Source organism: Acomys minous (assembly GCF_964271855.1).
Source record: "Acomys minous genome assembly, chromosome: 6".
NCBI classification, from domain to species: domain Eukaryota; kingdom Metazoa; phylum Chordata; class Mammalia; order Rodentia; family Muridae; genus Acomys; species Acomys minous.
Window position 1 is genome coordinate 79,064,971 of NC_140487.1, and position 22,506 is coordinate 79,087,476.

At 44.9% G+C, this 22,506-nt stretch overlaps 1 protein-coding gene across 3 annotated transcripts in view; it reads left to right on the forward strand.

Moving 5' to 3' along the window:
* Positions 1 to 22,506, forward strand: part of ROR1 (receptor tyrosine kinase like orphan receptor 1) — a 345,467-nt gene that overhangs the window by 313,719 nt on the left and 9,242 nt on the right. For all 3 annotated transcript variants that reach the window (XM_084785977.1, XM_084785978.1, XM_084785979.1), the window contains 3 exons: positions 1,573 to 1,890; positions 3,220 to 3,465; positions 15,231 to 15,442. In XM_084785977.1, the coding sequence (XP_084642103.1) occupies positions 1,573 to 1,890; positions 3,220 to 3,465; positions 15,231 to 15,442 (776 nt within the window). The remainder of the gene's footprint in view (positions 1 to 1,572; positions 1,891 to 3,219; positions 3,466 to 15,230; positions 15,443 to 22,506) is intronic.

A 22,506-nucleotide genomic window follows, 5' to 3' on the forward strand; every position in this document is an offset into this window, starting at 1 on the left:
GCCCTTGCTAAGCTTGCCTTCGGGAGCGGTGTGGTGTGGACCGTGGAGGGGTGAGCTTGGGCTACAATACCCATCCCAGAGCTGTTACAGAGACTTCAGAAACTGCTGCCCCCATGAACACCACCGCGAAGCACTTCCTAGTACACAAGGGCGAGAGGTGAAGGCCATCACGCACCATTTGGCACCTAGTTATGCTGGTCGCAGCAGCATCATGCCCTTTCAGGATACAGTGGCTATGTTAAAAGGACCTCCATGAGATTCTCAAAAATGCTGACAAATTTAACAAATGAAGACAACCGGACACAACAGGCACCCCGTTACATCTGAACTTCAGATGAATGGCAAATTGTCTCTTAGTGTAGCGGTATCCCATGGGTTCCTCTGAAGGGTATGGGCAGCCGGGATCTTAAACTCGAGGATTTTAAGAAAGTGCAGGGCAAATCCATGACAGAAACACAAGACAGAAAAGGCCAGAAATTCTGTTCTCTGAGCAACTTGAAAGAACAGAGAAGCAGCTGAGGGGAACTGGTGAACCAAGAACAGGATGGCGAAGTTGCCTTTGCTGATGCCCTTGGGGTCTGGAGAACAGGAACGGACACGGGACGAGCCGCTGGAACCAGGCTTTCCACCCAGCACAAGAGCATTTGGACAAACGTTAAAATAAGGGGACACATTAAATAAATGGTATTCTGATATAAAGTTTTGGTAAACAATGTATAATAGCCCTCCCTTGAATATGTTCAGTGGGCATCGGCTTGCTGTAGAGTATCATAGTTCCATTTTGTTTTGTTTTTTTAAACTCATTTCATTTTGTTTAACCCAATGCTTCCCAGACATGTTGGCCTCTGCAACCCTTCTCAGAAGACATTAATACGCTGTTGGTTTAACGCCCCAAGGAACACACTTCGGGTAACAGTGTAAACAGCCTCCCGGGTGGCCTACAGGGATGCTGCCCTTTTGTATAGATGCCCGGTACAGTGTGAGGTTAGGCAAACAGACCCCTGGGATCCTGTGGTGCATGCTGGAACAGTTGAATTGAGGTCTTCCAGTGCTTTGCCTCATTTTCCGAAGCTGCAAACCATGATGAAATGAAGCAAGTGGTCCAAAGTCACCCAGGAACTCTTGCCATCTGGCCACACGGCACTACGCTCAGCTCAAGCCTGTCCTGAAACAAGCTCTGACCTGGGGCTGTCAGATGTCCTAAGCCCCAGAAAATTAATAAAAATGCTTAAAAAAAAAAAAGTACAGGGTGAAACACAAAGTTCTACTGCCCTGTAGAGAAAGAAAGAGAGAAAGAAAAATATATTGTGCTTTAACCCAATTAATTCTTTTTATTAGGAAATGGTACATATGTAATTCAATCCTGTTTTTCTAACTTTGTAGTCAAAATGATTTTTTCAAGCCAGTGAAAGCGAACTGCTTGGACATCTGAAACGAATCTCCTCCCCTCGGCCTTGTGGGCTTCAGCCCAGCAGATTCCCCGCAGTGTGTTCCTCCCTGGTATCTGTTGACTGGATCACAGCAGAGATAAACCCCTGCCCCTGGGACTTAATAGCTCTGTTTGTTTTTCAGCTGCCTTCACCATGATTGGCACCTCCAGCCATTTATCTGATAAGTGCTCTCAGTTCGCCATTCCCTCCCTGTGCCACTACGCCTTCCCATACTGTGACGAAACCTCATCTGCCCCAAAGCCACGCGACTTGTGTCGCGACGAATGTGAAGTCCTGGAAAATGTCCTGTGTCAGACAGAGTACATTTTTGCCAGATCAAATCCCATGATTTTGATGAGGCTGAAGTTGCCAAACTGCGAGGATCTTCCCCAGCCAGACAGCCCGGAGGCTGCAAACTGCATACGGATTGGCATCCCCATGGCGGACCCTATAAACAAAAGTAAGTGGTGGCTCTGACACTGACACATAGTACCTAGTCATCCTGGGGCAGCGACCATGCCCGCTGAGCGCTGACCTTCTAGTAAGTGGAATACTACGCTTTAGCGTTCTGCGGTAGATTAGATAGAGTGCTAGATAAAGCCCTGGGTTCACCCCAGCATTATATAAACTGAGTGATGGTGTCTGTGGTCCCTGCCCTCAAGAGATGGGGCCATTAAGATCATCAGTTCAAAGCCATCCTTCCCTACATTGTGAGTTTGTGAGTTTAGGACCAGCCTGGGATACTAGAGACTGTATCTCAAAATAAGTGTTTATCATAAACCAAATGATGGTAAATACACATATTGAAATATTATCCATAAAAATGAATGATATATAGACGCATGCCACAACTTGGTGAAACTTGCAGATATAATACTAAGCATAAGAAACCACTACATGATCCCAGTTATATGAAACATCCAGAATGGACAGGCCCATTAGACGTGAAGCAGATTTGCAGTTCTGAGGCTGTGGTGGTGGGACGGACAGTCCGATGGATATGGAGCTTGCTCTGGGATGGTAGGAGTGTTATAAAAAGTAGTAAAGCCGCACAACCCTGGGAAGGTGCCAAGTGTGCTCTGTTTTATGTTGTGTGTTCTGTGCCACACTTGATAAACACATGTGAAGATGTGTTCCCGTTCCCTGCTCTCGCACCACTCGAGATAGTCGGCTGACCCTCTTCCTGTTTCCCTTTTACCTAGGATTAGTTTTCTTTGGTACTTAATGCCATTATTGTAGTTATTTGATAGTGTTTATTTTACCCTGTGGCCAGCCTGAAGGGCCATGTAAGACAGCCTGCGTTTTCACAGGCAGCCCACTCCATCAGCACAGGTAGCCCCAGCTCCCACTTGAAACACAGGCCATGCTACCCTTCATAGACTTTCTATGAGTTACTCCTACAGTCTTTAATCACACAGGTTCTAAGACCACCAGTTGGAATGGAGGGAAAAGTTTGCCTTGAATCTTCCTTGATCCACTCCCTCGGGAACCATGAGAAATTCCTCCTGTTCCCCAGGTGCTCTCCACTCCCATTTCTTACTTAGTACTCCCCATTAAAAATACCGCAGAGCCTCTGTGTTTTGTTTTGTTTTGTTTTTAATTATTATTCCTAAAGCATAAGCTTTAAATCCTCCCAGGAATGTGAGTACAAGGCAGGCCCTGAGTCCTAGCTCAGCAAATGGGAAAACAGCTCAAACCAGCAGGGAGACCTGCATTGGTCCTTAGCTAGGGAGGACAAGTCCCCTCTATTTCTTACTAGCAGTTTGGGCTTTTCTTTCGTGTTTTTCAGATCACAAGTGCTACAATAGCACGGGTGTAGACTACCGGGGAACCGTCAGTGTGACCAAGTCAGGGCGCCAGTGCCAGCCGTGGAATTCTCAGTACCCTCACACACACAGCTTCACTGCCCTGCGCTTTCCAGAGCTCAACGGAGGCCACTCCTACTGCCGCAACCCTGGCAACCAGAAGGAAGCTCCCTGGTGCTTTACCTTGGATGAGACCTTTAAGTCTGACCTGTGTGACATCCCAGCATGTGGTAAGTAGAAGTCATTGGCTCTAATGTATTCAGTCACCTTTCAAATGTCCAGGTCCCCATGTAGGAAAAGGACTAGGAGGGGAGTGAACTTGATTGATGCCGTCCTTTCGGTCACTAACCTGCTCCGTCATACACAAGCCTGGTTGTCTCTACACACAGTTCTCACAGGCACCAGTGTCTCTCTCAAGGTGCACCTGTAGTGATTGCACTGCTCTCCAGAGGCACATAGTCAGCCAATCACAGTCGTTCCTGTAGAAAAGGGCGTTTCCCCCTGAAGAGCCTTACCTTCTTGGCGCACAGTTGGGTTGAAAACTGGTCTATCTCAATGAAGCCACCCATGGGTTGGATGTATCTGCTGGCATTGCTCAATCACCCAGGGCCACCCACTAAATTGTAATCTTTGTCTTGGGCCACTAACAGTGCAGAAGAGTAAGGCTGTCTGGGATAAAAGTGGAGTTGCTGTCACCTTGTTTACTTCTACTGAATGGATATAATGTGTGAGAGAGGATGGAGAGGTTGATGAGGAAAACCTAGAGCTTGGGAGCCATTTTGGATATGATTGAACTTATGGTCCTAGCATTCATGCATAGGGGAACTGGGTTTCCCAGCATAGTGGGGGAGCTGGGATATCACTGCTGAGAAAGCCAGAGCCACAGCTACAGAATGGTACCGAAGAAAATGAGCACTTACAGAAAACATAGTCATAAGGACCTGGTGTCTGAGCGGATGGTAGTCCAAGCCATTCATCAGAGGCACTAGCTATAAACCCACTTATCAGGGAACGAGGAGAGGCAGAGCCCTGGGCGTGGCCTGGCACATCCCAAAAGAATAAGAAGTGGGGCCCAGAACAAGGAGGAGAGATAGATGAGATCCAAGACGCAACAGTCCCAGAGGCCTGGTGAACTGGTGGGGTGGTACCCTGACGCTAAGTGCATGGGCAAGCACTGAAGTGTTCTGAGCAGAAGGCTGATATCTCAACATGTTAAAACAGAGCAACTTTGGCAGGAAGAGAGGTGGAGGAGGCAGTGGCCTATGGGAAGGCTCAGGGTATATTTAGAAACTGATGATATTAGGGTCACTGGTAGGACAGATGTGGGGTACAAGAGAAAACTCAAGGATGACCCAAGAGCTTTTGCCTTCATTAGCTTTTTGCATAGAGAAAGGAAAATCACAGAAAAAGAACTTCGGTGGGACCTGGACCAAATACTACTACTAAGAAAACCATTTGTTCCATCTGGATGAATAATGCTTTTCCCTTTAGATAAATTATTTTTTGTTTTTGAGACAGGGTCTTGCTATGTAGTTCAGGCTGGCTTTGAATTCATGAAATCTCCTACGTCATCTTCTGAGTACTGGGAGTCTCCTGTCAAGAACAACCAATCCTGACTTTTTCTAATCGACATGTGGTCTTGAGTTTCCAGCTAATGCTGTTCAGAAGTAGAAACGTTACTTACCCCCAAACTGGAAGATTTGTCTATGATCTGATCCGAGGACTCAAGTGCTATTATGATATCTCAGATTGCAGATATCAGATATCACAGAACACCTACCTTCAGGATGCTTGGAGCTTAATGATGTCATCTCCCTTTAAAGATCATGGCCATCATATGGAGAAGGTGGTTTTGCTATGTGCCACTGAGGTTCAGAAGGGTCAAAGGATGTATCACAGCCAGACACTGATAGGACTGAGTCTGAAACCCTCATCTGTGGCTTGTTGCTCTGACCAAACTCAAGGCTGTGCTCTCCTGACAGACGTTCCTCTGTCACTTATCTAAAAATCTTATGTAAGGGGCACAGTAGGCTCAATCTCAATAGGTTCCCCCATGCTGGTTCTAGGCTCTACTGAGGAGGAGCACCATCGTGGTGCCGCCTCGTTTTGTGGTGTTAGTCAGTGAGGCTGGAAGGGCACAGCATGTTTCTTTCTTGATGTCAACTTGCAGACAGCCTAATCATGACTCTTCAGACTGCTTAATTCTTGTCTATTTGCAGTAAACCTAGGTGAACGTTAAATCCAGAAGCGAGAACATATTTTGCCACTTAGGGTTTCTATTTTGAAAGAACACAGTACCTCTTCAACTCTTTGAGCCAAGCCATGCACACACCCACTAAAGGAATCTTTGACATGGGATCAATAAAAGGCTGCTGAGATGCAGTGGCTCCCTACTATGGAATTCAGAAGAAAGAAAGCCAGCCAAGGCTTCTCATAAGCCCTTGAACAGCTCCCCTCCAACAGACTGATCACTATGGAACCCTACTTTGAAACTGCTATAGAGCACCCAAAAATGTTTTTTCTTGAATCCTTACAAAAACATAAATGAGAATTCTCCAGTATTATCCACACACACCCCGAACCTGGGGACTCAGACATGTTAGGCAAGCACTCTGCACTCCATCTCTACTTTACCCGCTGAGAAACAAAGGCTCAGAACAGCAATAGGAATCACCCAAGCTCACCACTTAGGAGAAACCAAGTCTCCCTCATCCAGGACCATTGCTCTTTGTTCTACATCAGTATTTCTCTACCAGGTGCAATTTTGCCACCCAGAGAACACATGGCAATATCTGCCATGGGAGATGACCATCACTATGGTCATGGGAGTAAGGGATGGTAATGTATGTATTAGATAGAGGCCAAGGGGTACTATTAGGTATCCTAAGATATCCAGAATAGCCACTTAAAGAGTGATGTTTATAATGTCAGTGCCAGAATGAAGAACCTTTTTCTATATAAGTATCGATTATAGATTAACAATATTAATTAGTAATACATTAACCATTTATTGTCCTTGGAATAAACTAGCATACGTTTTTATACTCATCTCAGCAATAAGTAATTATATAAAGTCTGAGTAAAGGAGACTTTTTTGCTTACACACACAAAAAAAATCCTCATATTCAGAGATTGTGAATGCCTTGTTCAAGATCACAAACCTAAAACAAACTAGATTCATGTCTCAACCTACTGTCAGCCTTCTGAGCTCTGTGCTTTATGTTTGTGAGTTATATGTGGAGATAGATAGATAGATACACAGATAGATACATAGATAGATACATAGATACATAGATGATAGACAGATAGATAGATAATATATAGAAAATTAAGAATTCTTGAACTGACAAGGTATCTCAGATAGTAAGAGTTCTTGCCACCAGCTTCCATCCCTGGGACCCTCATGGTGAAAGTATTTCTGCAAGTTTTGCTTTGACCTCCACATAAATGCCATGGTATCATGGTATGTGCAAACAGACTCACACACATACACATACATGTGTATGTGTGTGTGAGAAAATTGTGATAACTCTTTTTCTTGCAGTGAGCTCTACGGTGTGGGGCAGATTGGAAATGAGTCATTTTCCTTCTCAAGTAGGATAGAATTTCAAGGGAATGTTCTTGCATTCTTTAGTTTGGTCAAAGTTAAGGAAATTTCAAAATTATCATGGGATTTCTCATTTTCCAACTGACAACTTTTGTTTTAGTTTCAACTGAGTAAGGCTAAAAGAAATAGTGTAAGCTTTAAGCAGAAAAAGACACAGGCATTTGTTAACTTTCTGAAATACCAACACACAAAGTTTGTTGGGGATTGTTTTATCTGAGTTTTCACTCTAGAATAGAATATAAAATTAAGTTCGGCCTAGTATAGCTATTTGGAATTCTGGGATTTGCCTAGGCAGGATTGGGTACATGTGCCTGGAGAATTTTCAGAGGAAGCCTTTTCTTTTCTAAGGATGAAAGGTAGCCTGAGTAAGATCTCGCCTCTCACTCTCTCTGTTTGTCAGTCATGTCCCGGGCATTTCTGACATGAGAAAGCCTGTCACTCGCTGAAACCAGTCTGCATAGAGCTTCTGTGCTTCAGGCTGTGAAAAAGCTAAATAGACCGTTTTCTAGTAAAACGTACAATCTGGTAAGAGAATCAAATTAGCAGGGTAGAGTTGCATTAACCCCGTCAGCTGGTTCCCATCGCCGTGTCTGCCATCTTTGTCCTTTGCAAGGCTGGTATCATGACGAATGCTGCCTGTCCACTACCTGGCTGGATTCTCACAGCAACCACAAGATAAGGGATCATCTTCATTTCAGTGGTGGAGAGGCCAAGGAGATATTTGTTTTCCTAAGGCAAAGCAGGTTATTGGACGCCTCTGCTTTCTGTCCACCACGCCAAAGCTATTTCAAGAAGAAACCTAGGCTCCCCATTTTCTTATCATTCTTTCACCGTCCTGATCACTGAGCCTACCTGATTGATTTCTTTATTGACAACTCCAAAGATGTGAGAAGAAACCTTAGCTGTATAGTGCCCTGACACGGACCTGGGCCCTTTCCCTGCTAAGTCCCGTCTCTGTTCTCCTGAGGATGTGTCCAGTTGTCAGAGCTGGTGATGCTCTGTAGATCCTGCCTGCCGAGCTTCATGACTGTGTCACACCTCTCTCCTCTGGTGGCCTTCTATGATGATCCTCAGCCTAGGATGAGGTAGAAACTAATCAGGAAGTAAACTGAAGAGGAAACTGTGTCCATGTTCTTCCCAACAGCATCTGGGCGCAGCTGGTCTCACAGAGAGGCTGCTGCTTTTCTGTTCAACTCTGGAGTAGAGCTGTGGGGGCTCTGGACCTCTGAGAGCGCCCTTCAAAAAGACCTAGTTTTCTCCTTTCATTGTATGTTACCTGGCTTCCATTATCCACTGGTTGAGTCCTCTATTGGCCCAGGTGGGTAGAGGCCTGCTGTCCGGGGCAGTGTGTGGTATGTGGGGAGGCAGGACCCTGCTTGTATTCGTGTTTTCATGTTCAAGGCTCAACGTTCATTTTACTGCGTCAAACCTGCAAAGGCCTCGCTGGCCTCTGCCAAACAAGGACAGCTCCTCAGCAGGAGTACAGCTTTCCCCAATGGCTCCTGTATGAAAGTCAGTGAGCCACACGGCTCCATTCCCTTTTAGCCTCTTGGCTTGTGACAATTTGCCAGAGGGCACATTGTTGGGGTCTGTACCTGAATAGTCTCAACCTGTTCCATCACCTCACAAGTACCCTCGTGGGTTCTGCTTTGTCACGGGCCATTTTCTACAGTGTTATAGTTTACCGCTCTGGGCAGGGCAGATGTTTTCCAGATTGCGAACACTGCAGTTTGTAACTCGCTCTGTCAGCAGCCTTTTCCCGCGTTTCATGGAAGACCTGTTGTGAAGCAATTTGTCATTCAGCCATTCCTTTAAACCAAAATTGAACATTACAGGGAGCTCGATGGTGGCAGAGGATGGGGACAATTTCTTTTGTAGTCTGCAGCATTCTAGAAGAGCTATTTTGGTGCTGCAGATTTCTACAATGTACTTTAGTTTCTAGTCTTGATGTATTTTCAACAAAGAGGTAAACATTAGTGAGCCATAGAATAATGTGGGTTTTGTTGTTGGTAGTGGTGATGGTGGTTTAGTTTAAAATTAAGTTTTTGTTCTTTTGTTTTATTTTAAATATTTAATATCTCACAAGTGTGCAGAGGAGCATGCTATTCTTCTCTGTGTCACTCCTGCTTTAGTTTATGTGCTGCTGAAGTGAGCACTAGCACTATTTTCTAATTATGGGTAAATCTGTGTGTGTGTGTGTGTGTGTGTGTGTGTGTGTGTGTGTGTGTGTGTGTGTGTGTGTGTGAATCTGCATATGTAAAGTGTGAGTGCATGAACACAGGGAGTCTAGGAGAGGGCATCAGATTCCCTGAAGCTACAGTTACAGGTGGTTGTGAGCCAACCGACCCGGGTGCTAGGAACTGAGCTAAGGTCTTTTGAAAGAATAGTGAATGTTCTTAACCACTGAGCTATCTCTCCAGGCCCTGTTGCTTTTTTTAACTATGACTATGCCATGCTCTTGAAGCACACTTCAGAAAACATCACTCTTTGGACCCATGCCAATATGAAATGTTCACTGCCTCTATTTGATGACAGAACTCTGATATTCCACAGTGATGGTTGCTATTGAGTTGGTAGCAGTCATTCATGCTTTGGGCAGGAAACAGATAGAGTAAAGGGGGTTGGGGTAGTTGTTTAAACAGGTGTGTTATCAAGGACACGGAGCCCGGGAAGAAAGCAATGTGTCTCCCACATGCCTTGCCCTGCGTCCATCCACCACTGTTATCTCCAACTCACTGTGGAAGCCAGAGATCGGGGCCCCACTGATAGTGCCTGCAGAGGTCAGTTCCAGCACAGTACTGCACAGAACAAGTCTGAAGGGTGTGAGGACACTATGAATTGGCTGACTCAGCATTGTTTTGTAGGAGTCAAGAGCTTTGTAGGGCCCTAAATAAGATATAATGACTCAAATTTGGAGAACCAGAGAACTTTGGGGGGAACCATAAGATTTACCAGCCTCTGTGTAGACACTGCCAGGTGTCCCCCCGGGGGGGCGGGATCAGTTGCTCCAGCCTGAAATGGGGTGGTTCCCAGAACCCGCACGTCTGCCTCTATAACACAGAACCCAAAACTGACGAGCTGAGGTTACAGCACAAAGCTGGGGTATTTGTCAAGCGTGCCCAGGCTCTGGTGCCACCCCAGCGCTACAGATGTGAGATGTCCCTCTCTCATCCTAGCTCGGCTTTCTCTCTGGCCTAAGACACATAGCTCCTCCTTTCCCTTACTCGTCCCCTGCCTCTGGATGTTTCTCCCTTTCTCACAATTGAAGACACATATAGAGTAGAAGAAATCATTTAGTGTTTTGCAACCAGGGCAAGCAGAAGCAGTCTGTGATGTGTTGTTTCCAAGTATTGAGAGTGCAAGCTGCTGGGTGGCTGGCTGGAAGGCTGAGTGTGATGTTCTTAGGGCAGTTTCATCATGCTGTGGGTGTTCCACTTGAACCTTGAATGCATCACTGAGATGTATTACCATTCTTCAAGGGGAAGGAATGAGTAATATCACTACCTATTTAGACCTTGTAAATCATAGGTTTTTATGAGCAAGGTCTTTCTTCAGCCAAAATACCAGTTCTAGTATTCATCTATAAATTTCAGCTGATGATTGGGGTACGTGATTTTAGTCCTAGGCTCGGCCTCCTTCAAGAAGGATAAGAACATCGTCATCATTGATAAACTGAACAGGCAGTTGATTTGCTGTTTAACAGTATTAGCTAAAAGCATATGGCAAATTACAAACCCATTCAGTGCAGCTACCACCCCACCCCCCTTATTGCCGGTAAGAATGTCATGTATTGGCCAAGAAACTTGGTCGAGTGTTTTGCCAAAGTTTGACTGTCCTGGATTTACTGCACTCGAATAGGTCTATCAAAAGTGAAAAAGGTTTAACTTTTAAAACCTACTGAATGTTTCCATGTAAAGACTAGCCAGGAAGACAGTGAGCGAAGGCCTCAAATGTACCTTTCTCCAAAGATCTACAGATGCCTAACAAACGTCTAAGATGCTCAGTGTTCCTTCTCATTAGAGAATACAAGTCAAAACGCCACCGAGTCACCACTTCATGCCTATTAAGGTGCCCACTATTCCTCACTTCCCCTCAAATCAACAAAAAGTGTGAGTGAAAATGTGGGGAGATCAGAATTGCTGGACAGCGTTGGCAGAAATGTAAAATGAACAGCTTCTCTGTGTGTGTGTGTGTGTGTGTGTGTGTGTGTGTGTGTGTGTATACATACATACATACATACATACATACATACATACATATATGGAGGTCTTTTTAAAAAGTAAAAGTAGTGTACACATATAATCCACTAGTCTCATTTTTAGGTTTATATCCAAAAGAATTGAAGGCAGGATCTTGAAGAGATAACTAAACACCCATGTTCATTATAGCAACGAAAATACTCATGAGTGAATCGTGTTTGGGTATTTTTATTTCAACTTGACACATGTTAGAATCATTTGGAAGGAGGGAAACGCAACTGAGAAAATGTCACCCCCAGATTGGCCTGTAGTGTGCTTCCTTGACTGATGGTTGATGATCAGTATGGGAGGGCCCCGCTCACTGTGGATGATGCCATCCTAGCCAATTTCTCTGCAGTGCATTTGAGATTTCTGATACCCTTTCAAGTGAGTTGTAAGAACAATGGCTTTTGTTCCAGTGTGGGGTGTATTTGTGTGCCTTGAATGATCTCCATAGATAGGAGTCCTCATTGGTAAGGAATTTCAGAATCCAGAATGAGGAGCATCACCCCCATCTGATACTGTGGGTAACTATCTGTGACTTAATTTTAGAGATTTACTTATTTATTTATTATGTATACAATGTCTGTCTGCATGTGTGCTTGCCCACCAGAAGAGAGCACCAGATTTCATTATAGATGGTTATAAGCCATCATGTGGTTGCTGGGAATTGAACTCAAGACCTCCAGAAGAAGCATGGAGGTAGCAAATGCCTCTGATCCTTTCTCAGCTTCAAGGTCTCTGCACGTACATTGAGGGCACAGCAAAGTGCTGCATTAAAGTGAGCAGTGAGAATGCTTTAACTCTAATGGTCAGGTAGGGCCAAGCGAAATGGGTCACTGGGTAAAGGCACTCACTATACCATCAAGCCTGAAGACGTGCGTTTCATTCCCAGGACCTAATGGTGGAAGGAGAGAACCAACTTCCTCACATTCTCTGACTCCACGGGCATACTATAGAACAAATACCACACGCACACGCGCGCGCGCGCACGCGCACACGCACACATACTGTATATGATTTTTTAAAATTTAATGGCCACTAGTGCTTGGTTTTATAATTTTTCCATAAAGGCTGACTGCTGTTCTATGGGGCATCTTTTTTTTTTTTAAGGCTTGTTGCTGCTGCTGTTGCTGTGTCCCCTTCTAGCCAAGAGCAGACAGTAGCATGGGTGAGGAATGGCCTTGAAGTCTTGGGATACCCTGAGCTTGTCTTCCTATCATGACTACCTATTGTCCCTTGGGACTGTTGCACTTGGCAAGAAGGCTCTCAGCCTGCTGTGCTCCCTGCATCCTCTGTGTAAGCAGAGGAGCCAAGTCTGAGTGTGTTAAAAGGATTTAGCCTCTTGAAGTTTATTCTCCAACACACCCACAGAGGCACTTTTCCCAGACTGCCCATTTACAATAAAAGGCCTCCCTTCCGTGCCTAATCTGATAGGGAATGAATGTAGAATAGACTTCTTTGTTGGCAGACAGGTGAGACCCTACTTTCTCTTGTTGCTAAAACTCTGGGCTGGAAAAAATAACTAGCGTTACATTAGTAGTAAATTAGCCTCATTCCTTTTGTAATCATTACGCTCAGGATGATTTCACTGAAAATCCAAGAATAACAGCAGGGATCTCCCGCTCGCACTGCGAAATTCTATAACGTTAATAATAGAGCATCCAACAACTGAATAGCAATTTTCAATTATCTAGGGTTCTTTTGTGAACCTGATCCCATTTGAGTCTCACATGAAGCAAATAAGATTGGAAGACTAGCTATTATTATTCCTAGGGAATACAGGAAGAGGTGGAGATCAGAGAGGGTTTCTTGCTTAAGGTTATTTGGACTTTCCAGCACCAATGTTTATCCCAGAATCCCCTTCTAGGGAAAAACTCTGAGTTGCCACAGGTACTTTCCGTTTTACACCTCAGTTCTTCAGCGTGACTGGGCGCTAGCTCAGCTTGGCCTAGATGACGACAGTAGCGGCATTCGCAAGCGTCTGACTCTAAAACGCATGGTTCTTTTGCTCTGCCAGACTGTCTCCAGCCTGTGTGCACAGTGTGTGTCCCTGCATGCTCACACCAGACCCCCCTGTGCTGTACATTCCTCCACAGGCCTGAATCTTTTCTACCCATCCCCAGACTTTGCGAATACAATCACCATTAGAGAAGATTGTAGGGTTAGTATGAGTCCTAGCAGTTCCCCTGTTGGCTACTTATATATCATAGGGGAAAGTGGGGTGCTTAGAATGTTTGGGGCTACTTCTTACCTTGAAGGTTCTCCACACAGTAAGAAAATAGGTGGCCAGGATCAAGCATTCAATCCTTGGTAGCATAGGGTCACAGCTAGAGCTGGGGGGCACCCAGCCTCTGACCTGCCAGCTGCATGTCCTCAGGCTAACAAGTGGCTATTATGGCCCCCAGATTCCTCATTATAAAAATAGGCGCACATGTGTTGCTTTTCCCATGGAGTTGGTTGTCACCATAAAATGAGTTTATTTTGAAAAGTATCCAATTCAAAGTAATAGTGATAGCAAGCATGGCCCTACCTCAAGCCCTTGGGAGTGTTAACACACAGGGAGTGTCATCAAAATCCAGTGTTAGTGTACACACAGGGAGTGTCATCAAAATCCAGTGTTAGTGTTAACACACAGGGAGTGTCATCAAAATCCAGTGTTAGTGTTAACACACAGGGAATGTCATCAAAATCCAGCACTTGCAGAAGGGGTTGTTACACGCTGAATGTGTTTGAGAAGAAGGCTCAGTATTATGGTATCTCACCTACAGAAAAGGAAGGTGGGAAGTAAAGACAGTTCTCGCTTACACATGCCTAGGGACATCCTCATTTAAAGGTCTCTGTCAGTTTCGCATTGTCATTCTATGTATACTTCTGCCATCAGCATGTACTACAATATATCATGGTAGCGTCTTCTCCATCTCCTTATAAGACTGGGAGATTCTTAAACACAGAGAGCACACACTGTCTCACTCTGCTGTTCCAAGAGCAGATGTTGGCGCACAGTGGCTCATATTTGCTGAAAGAGTGGAAGGCTAACCGAATGGAAGCATGGTGATTCTGCCACAGAGTAAATAAGCTTCTCTGAATTTTGTGTCAGTCAGAATGTTCACACTTTAGGACTTATTAAAGAAAGACAGCTGATTTTGGTGGTCAGGGTGTGTCATTCTCATAACCTCTCTAACTACCATCCCGTAATTCATGTGTTTATTTTTACCAGACAAATAATTCATTGATGATGACATATGCTTAAAGCTTCTGGCTTTACTGGTCAGGCTTAAATAAATAAAAAGAAAGGCATACCTCATATCCTTCTATACATATCATATTATTTGCCAAGTAATTGTAAAATGGATGTATAAGATTTCAAAAATATACTTCAAAGTGTTAGCACTCACAGTTGCTGGGCTCATATGAAACCATTCAAGACAAATTCTGGGGTTTCAAAAAGTGTCAAATTATACAGCGCTCCTGTGTTGGAAAGACCTGTAGACACCCTTCCAGAACACTCATTTCCCTTCTAGATGAGAGAAAGCAAGACCCAGCTTGCCGAATGATTAGCTTGAATTGCCGGGCTTGTCAAGCACTGAACCCAGCCTGCCCACAGGCCCCACATACTCAAAGGCAGTGCCTTCTGAGACCAGAAGCAGGATTCTGTAGTTGTGTTGACCCTGAGAGATGCAGGCCTGGCCCCGCATGCCGCTAATACCCAAGGCAGGGGCACCTGGGAACTCAGGAGCACCACACTGTGGCAGTTAATCTGGGCTGACAGCCAGTGGAGAAGAACCCTGTGGTCTATATTAAGGCTTCAGTATATACAGAATGTTCACATGTCATTTAACTTATAAGGTGTGAGAGAAATGCAAGTTTGCTGCTAGGGAAAGGCAACACCCCTCACATATCCAGAACCTCCATAATGTCCCTCTGCAATTTTCAAACATTTGAACTTTAAACTTTTAAACCTCAATAAACTATGTTGATTGAGGGTTTGATAGAAACAAATTGTAATAAGTATTAGATTCTTTTTTTTTCCCCCTCACTGTGAATTGTGTGTATAGAATAAATCGTTTAAACTCTGCAAGGTAATATTATACATTTTTTTTGTTTTAACCAATATAACTCTTGCCCTTTTTTCCCCCTCTGCACCCAGATTCCAAAGATTCTAAAGAGAAAAATAAAATGGAAATCTTGTACATTCTGGTGCCAAGTGTGGCCATTCCCCTGGCCATCGCCTTCCTCTTCTTCTTCATCTGTGTCTGCCGCAATAACCAGAAGTCATCATCACCACCAGTCCAGAGGCAACCAAAGCCCGTCCGAGGACAAAATGTAGAGATGGCCATGCTGAATGCGTACAAGCCCAAGGTAAGATGGGTGGCGTGCCTCATCCCTCGGGGGGTGGGGGGGGGCAGCATGGACCACTGCAGCCCTCCCTCTTAGCATCAGAGGAGACACACAGTCAGAGTCCAGCCAACACTGGCCCTACACTTCTGCCTTTGCCAGGGCCTCTCAAGCTTCCTTTCAGCAGTGCATCTGCCCTAGACCGGGCCAAGCCAGACCACAGCCTTACACTGGAACCACCCAGCCAGAAGGGCGCTCTGCCAGGCCCACGGGGCTCAAAGTGTGAGCTGGTTTTCAAATTCAAAGAAGGAAATTCCATGCTCTTTTAACCAAAGTGGGGAAAAAAAAAAAAAGAGCTATCTAACATTGTTTACAAACTCGCCTGTTTTATGGCACATGATATGAACAAAGAAATCTCTTATATTATACTATATAATTTTGAATGATTAAGATGGTAAATTATATGTCATGTACTTTTTTACTATGATTTTTTTTTAAGAATTCTTTTTTTATGCCTAATTTAAATCCATTTCCCTTTGCTTTAATCTTTTAGTAGAAAGGTTTTTCTCCCAGCCCTCTTTGAAGCTGTCCTACGATGGTCCACCTGGGCCTTCCCCCCTCTCCGCTAGATTCACCCCCCCCCTTTTCTTGTTGCTATTCCTATACATCTTTCAACATGTAGGCTACTTGAGGTCCTGGTGAGGATCCCGGGGTCACTGGCCTTGCTCTGAATGCAGCTGCTGTTCAAGAGCAGCGCTGTAGTCTAGCAAGTGCTGCCTCTCAGGGAGGCCAGCATCTCAGCCCCAGGCCCTTCTGCAGGGACACATTTCAACAGCTCAGAATTCTTGTTTCCAAATGCTTAGCTTTTCATCTTCTTCCAACTCCAGAGGACCCTGCATGCAATGAACGTCTGACTCCTCTCTGTGTTAGGGGCCATATTATTCTTTTGACTTTGATAATAAACTTTTAGGAAAAACAATGTCTTCACACTCAAATTAACTCATCATCTTGCTTATTAAGTATAGTGGAATTATGGAGACTATCATATCTCATATTATTTTATTTTGCTTGATGTTGTAGACTTTTTTTAAGTCTTCAAAACACATTTGCAGGTACAAAGTCTATTTGCTGGTGAGGTTTTCAGGTTCTTTACATGCCAAAAATTCACTTTCAAATACTGATTCTTAAGCCAAACCACTGCTCACTAGTTAAATGTAAATTTCTACTACTTGTTAAAAAATAATAATAGTCTACGCTCCTAGAGGTAAGTTCATGTCATGTAGACTGGGGGTGGTAAGAGTAGAGCTTTAATGCTTTTGAAGTTCCAGCTTCTGGCTAGCTAGTGTAGGCATTACAGTATTTAATGTTATGCCATACTCATTTTTTTGTTTTTGTTTTTGTTTCTTTTCTTTCTTCCTTTCTTTCTTTCTTTCTTTTTTTCTTTTCTTTGTTTGTTTGTTTGTTTTTGTTTTGTTTCAAGACAGGGTTTCTCTGTGTAGCATTGGCTGTCCTGGACTTGCTTTGTAGACCAGGCTGGCTCAAACTCATAGCAATCTGCCCACCTCTGCCTGCTGAGTGCTGGGATTACAGGGACACACCACCGCACGTGGCGGTCATACTAAGCTTTGACTTCATATTACTGCAAGGGTGAAGGAACGAGAAGGGTCTGGTGTCAGTGCACATTATCAGAGTAACAATGGCCTTTGCAAGTACTTTTACATATGCTATACCTTCAACAGTCCCCATGCAACAGTCATAGTTTATTTCCCTATCATTTCTGTGTCACTCAATTAGTGGGTTGCAATGGGCACAGCATGCAATAGCCACTGTCCTGACAACTGCGCTGGAATCCATGGAAAGTGACTTCCAGTCAGGAAAATAACCAACCCATTTTGTAGATTAGCCTTGCTTACTACCTTTACTCCCTTATTTGTGGAGGCTGGCTTGTAGGACATAGTCTCTAAGAGGCAGGAATGTCTGAGTTAACAGTTTTTTCAAAGAAAAATTCAGAGACCTCTGTGGTCTAAACACAGAATGTTAGTATAGACCAATTAATACAGATTACCAAGACACATATACTGGGATGTTTTACTCCCATGATCACATTTGATCTTCATAGGTGTTACATAAAGTAGCTACTATTAGGCTGTTGTAGAAATATGGAAACCTAGCCATGAAAAAAACAGAGGAGGTATCACGGTCAATATCAAAGCCTCAATCATCTGTGGATATAAAATGTGAATAGAAGATTTCCCAATTCTAAATAAAACCCCTGGTCTTGCCAACACATAAAGTTTTTGCAAAGAAAAGTGGGAAGGAAGGATCAGTAAGCAACTGGTGGACGCGCTTGGCGAGTCCATGCTGGGTAGCCAGAGGCAACCCCTGGCTTCTCAGAAAGCTTAAAGAGGCCAGGATTAGGAGTGATAAGACCCAATGCCAGGAAGAATGTGTAAATTTTCCAATAAGAGGCCAGAGTAAAACCCTTCTCCACCCTCTGTGATCAAAGGGACAAACATAAGAGATATTGGCAGAGACAAATGTACCAGACTAGATGGGGCAGACACTGTTTTCATTGTTTCTGACAACTTTTTGACATGTTCCTTGCAAATTCTCCCAGTGTGGAGACTTCCCCAATGCAGGATTTGGAATTTAGCCATCAAATGGCTCCACAAGCTTTTCCGGACCAAGCCAGGAATTAGGGCTGGCTTGAGTTCTTGACTGCTTTAGGGAAAAGAAACAACAAAACTAAGCGCTATCTCCTCCCCCCCCCCCGCCCCGCCCCGCCCTGCCCCACCCCTCCATGACTCTCCTAAGAGAGTTGGCTCTGGGTTACCCAGCGGTTTGTTTTGGTTCTTACCGAGTGCCTGTCCTGAAAGAGCTTTGTGGCCCTTCAAGAAAACTCCCAAATGCAAACAGTCAATCTCTACGACTTCTTTGAAAGGTCACTGCCACATAAATATTGCGTGTGTCTATAAAATCGAGGTGGAAGAGACACGCGTAAGAAAGGAAGGGGAGAGCCCTGAGATCGAACAAGCTACCAGAGCCGAATGGAAAGGCTGTTTGGAGCCAGGGGTGAAAAGGGATTGAGGGGTCTATGCTGGCCTTCTTCAGATTTGTCTTTGTCCTATTAAAAAGGCAGAGACTCCGCCCCCCATCCCCCCAAGATTCAGAGTGCCTTTCAGAGTGGAAACTATCTGTTTCCATCTTCCCTCACTGTGGAGCTGCTAACATTCCCCCTTCAGTGTTTGCATTAAGGAGAGACTTCTCCTGGGGATGAGAAACCAAACCCACCCAGAAAGCAATAAGCAGCAGACAGTCTGTCTGTGAGGTGGGCCTGGGCCTGGGAGGTAAGGTTGGGATGCAGCAAGGAAAGGCTCTTGATGGGCCGAGTTCGCCAGAGAGGTGGCTAAGCAGAGGCGTGGGCAGGCGGGAGGTGGGACATTCTCCCCCCGGCACCCTCTCATGGCCCAGAGCCTCTAAGAAGCCTCCTAACCCTTCATCACTTTCTCAGCTCTTCAGAGAAAGCGGCTCTGTCTGGGGGAAGGGCTATGTTTCTTTGTTCGTTTGTTCGTTTTCCAGTAAAAGATTTCAAACGGCTTAATGTTTTTAAATGTGTTTTCAAGTGGTGCCTAAACTAAACCAGGTTTTTCTGTGTTGCATGTGAGTTTTATAGTTGATGGGAGTTCATGGTTGCCTTCTTTTCTGTCTTTGGGTGCTTTGGATTGATGGAGTACTTTAGAAAACGAGGCGCCTGGAAACTGGCTTCTCTCGGATTCTTTCCCTCTGCCTCCACTTTCCCAGACCTTCCCTTTCCTCAAAAAAACAGATCCTCCTGTCTCATGTATGGCGAGAGTGTGTGTCCGTGGAATATGTTCCTCAGCAAAGGCGGCGGACATTGAGCCTCCTCACCTGTCTGCGGTTAGTTAGGCAGGTGGAGAGGTGAGGGGCGGGGGAGTTTAAGAATGGCAGGAGGAGAGGAGAGCAGGCCTAGGCAGGCTGAGGCTCAAGTCCAGGTAGCTCCTGACGGAGAGAGCTGGAGCTGCCAGGCTTTCGGAAGCTGACAGCCTCAGGTGAGTTCACCCTCATCTCTTGCCATCTGTTCTGTTTTTTTTTTTTTAACTTCCAGTCTAACCTTCTGTCTTTCCTCTTCAGCCAGGATAGTGGCTGAATGTGCTGAAATTTGTTGTATACATGTTTGGACCCATCTTTTCTGCCCTGCTGTAGTCTGGCTGCCCTTTTTTGAACAGCTGTCCTTTCCATGTGTCGGGAGTCACACCCTCTTGTCATGAACTGGCCCCGTCGGGGCTGGAGATACGGTTCAGGCCTTAAGACTACCGGCTGCTCTTCCACAGGAGCTGGCTTCAGTTCCCGCCACCCATGTGGCAGCTCACGACCACTGGGAACTCTAGCTCCAAGACATCCGATGGCCTTTTCCAGCTTCCATGGGCACCATGCATGTAGTGCACAGACATATGTGCAGGCAAAACACCCACATACATATTTTTTAGGAAAAGACTTTTCTATTTAGTCTTCCAAAGCTTCCTAGGTCTCTGTCCTATTGACACGGCCTTCTGGGTTCCCCTGATGGTATGGCAATGCAGCCGTCCTCTCCAAGACCTCATCCTCTTTAATGTCACTAAAGGCCTCTAATAATCTTAACCACCATCGTAAGATCCTTCCTTTCTTCTTGGCTTTCCTTCTGTCTCTTTTCCTTCATTTCCTTTTCTGCGGCTGCTCCCTCACTTCCCTGGAGGGAAATATCTCTTCTCTATTTTCTCTGTCTCATTCTGTTCTCTGGTGGGCCTGTAGCTCCCCATGGGTAAAATGACCAGTCTCAAGCTCTAAAGTTCATCCCCGCATCCCAGAGTCCCCCTCGTCTGAGCCTAACTGTTCCTAGCCACATTTTTCTCCCAGGGTATTGCTAGGAGGTAGTCTGATAGTCTTCAAAGAGCTGGGATTTAGAGGTAGAAAGATTGGATTACAGGTCTTGGCTCCATTATCCACTGGCATGAGATCTTAAACAAATCGGTTACTCAACACGTCTCTGAACCTTTATTTTTCTCACCTGTGAAGGAAAGATAAAAATAGTGCTTAAGAAAAAAATGTGTTTGACACTTAGAGGTAATATGTCGCAGGTAGAAATGGCCAGAAGTTGCTGTTGTTTTGGTTGCAGTGATAACTGCAAACCTTCCTGAAGCCCATTGCTCTGACTAGGGCAGTGTGGGTTTAAAGGAAAGCGAAAGGGCCCATCAGCACCCAGTACAAGTGGGAAGAAAGACAGGCAAGAGATTCAGAGTTAAGACATAGACCTAACTCTCCGGAGGGCTATGGTCTTGCTGGTAGCCATCCTGGTAGAGGAAATTCTGGCCTCACTTCCTGGATGAAATGCCTTAGGGTTGCTGTGAGGGCTCCACTCCCTCACCTCAGCTGGAGAGGCCCTGTCCACAAACCGCTTGTGGGGAATGGGTGCCATCAATAGGTGTCATGAATGGGTTGACTTAATATATGTCATCGCGGAGGAATGGCTGTGGCATCTCCACAGATTTTGCATAACTTCCTTCGGAAGAAATTCTCATTGGAGTCTAAGTTTGGGGTGAAAAAAAACACAATGAAGCTTGAGATATGTAATTCCCCACAGTCTCACAGCCAGCAGGAAAAGCCAAACCTCCTACCCAAGGCTCCAAGGTCCAAAGACTTCTTTTTTTAAATCCACTGCTGTAAGTTTCATGTTTGCAGAAACACATGAGCCTGTAGGACCAGAGTGCTCTATCTGGTCTCAGAATTGTAGACTGGAGATCACTAATCAAATTAGTGACTGGAGATCAAAACCAGGGGCTAGAGAGATGACGTGGCAGTTAGGACCATGTGCTGCTCTTGCAGTAGACAGGAGTTCAGTTCCTAGACAGGTGTTAGGAAGCTCATAACTGTAGTTCAGAGAATGGCAGCCTCTTCTGAACACAGGTATATGCACTTGTATCTGTGTGTGTGTGTGTGTGTGTGTGTGTGTGTGTGTGTGTGTGTGCGCGTGCGCGTGCGCGTGCGCGCACGCGCACGCGCACACACACACACACATACACACACCTATTTAAAAAACAAAACAAAAAAACAGACCTCTGTTTTGTTGAATTTCTGAGTAAAAGAGAAACCTACCCATGGACATTTTAAAGAAACTCCCAGAATCAATACGAGGCACCACCAAACCCTCACATGATCAGACAGTTGCAGAGAAAAGCAACACTTTAAAGTTAAATCCCCTCCACTGAGGGGATCACAGATCAAAAGTAGCAAAGTCTGGGTTGAACCTTCCAACAGAATTTGATTGCATAACTCAGAAGCCTCTTAGTTAAGCTATAGCCGGAACAGCTAAACCTCCTACCCAGGCCTATATGTGTCCAGGATCCAAAGACTTCCACTGTCTTAGTTTTCATGTGTTGCTGAAACACATGAGCCCATACCATGTGGATAATTTGAAACAATCAATAATCTTACCAAGGGTTGGGTGCTGAGCTTTTACTAAAAGAACATAGTCATTTCTGTTTTATGACTGGAGTCTAGTATTTTGCAGACCCAATGCTGTTTACCCAAGAACCAAGAAAGCATACTGGAAAGGAAGGTGGGCTCTCAAGGCAGAGGCCACATGTGAAGGCACCGCCCATTTGAGTAACCTTCTAGGCTCTTGCGCTCATTTCAGTCAAAGGTGCCATCCCTAGGTTGTGTTCACTTACCCAGTCACCAACAGAATGTCAGTGGGTAAGGCCAAGCTCAGAGACCAGATTATTCCTCAGTTTTGGACATTCCACTTGTGTACCAGTAGTCACCATGGTTTTAGGATGGAGAGCTCTTCGGGGATCAAGTGAAAAACTCCACAGCCCTTTCCAGAAAAATGCTAAGCTTCGGAATCACATTTACTTGGATTTGAATCTTGGCTCCATCATTGAAGGGTCATGCTTCTCTAAGCCAGTTGTTTAACTGCCAAAAGCTTTATTATCTTCATTCATGAAATGGAGAAATCACAGGATGAACTCCAGAGAACAATGATAAGGATCAAAGCAAGCTGTGGAAAAAGTACTCATGGCAGAGAGACAAGA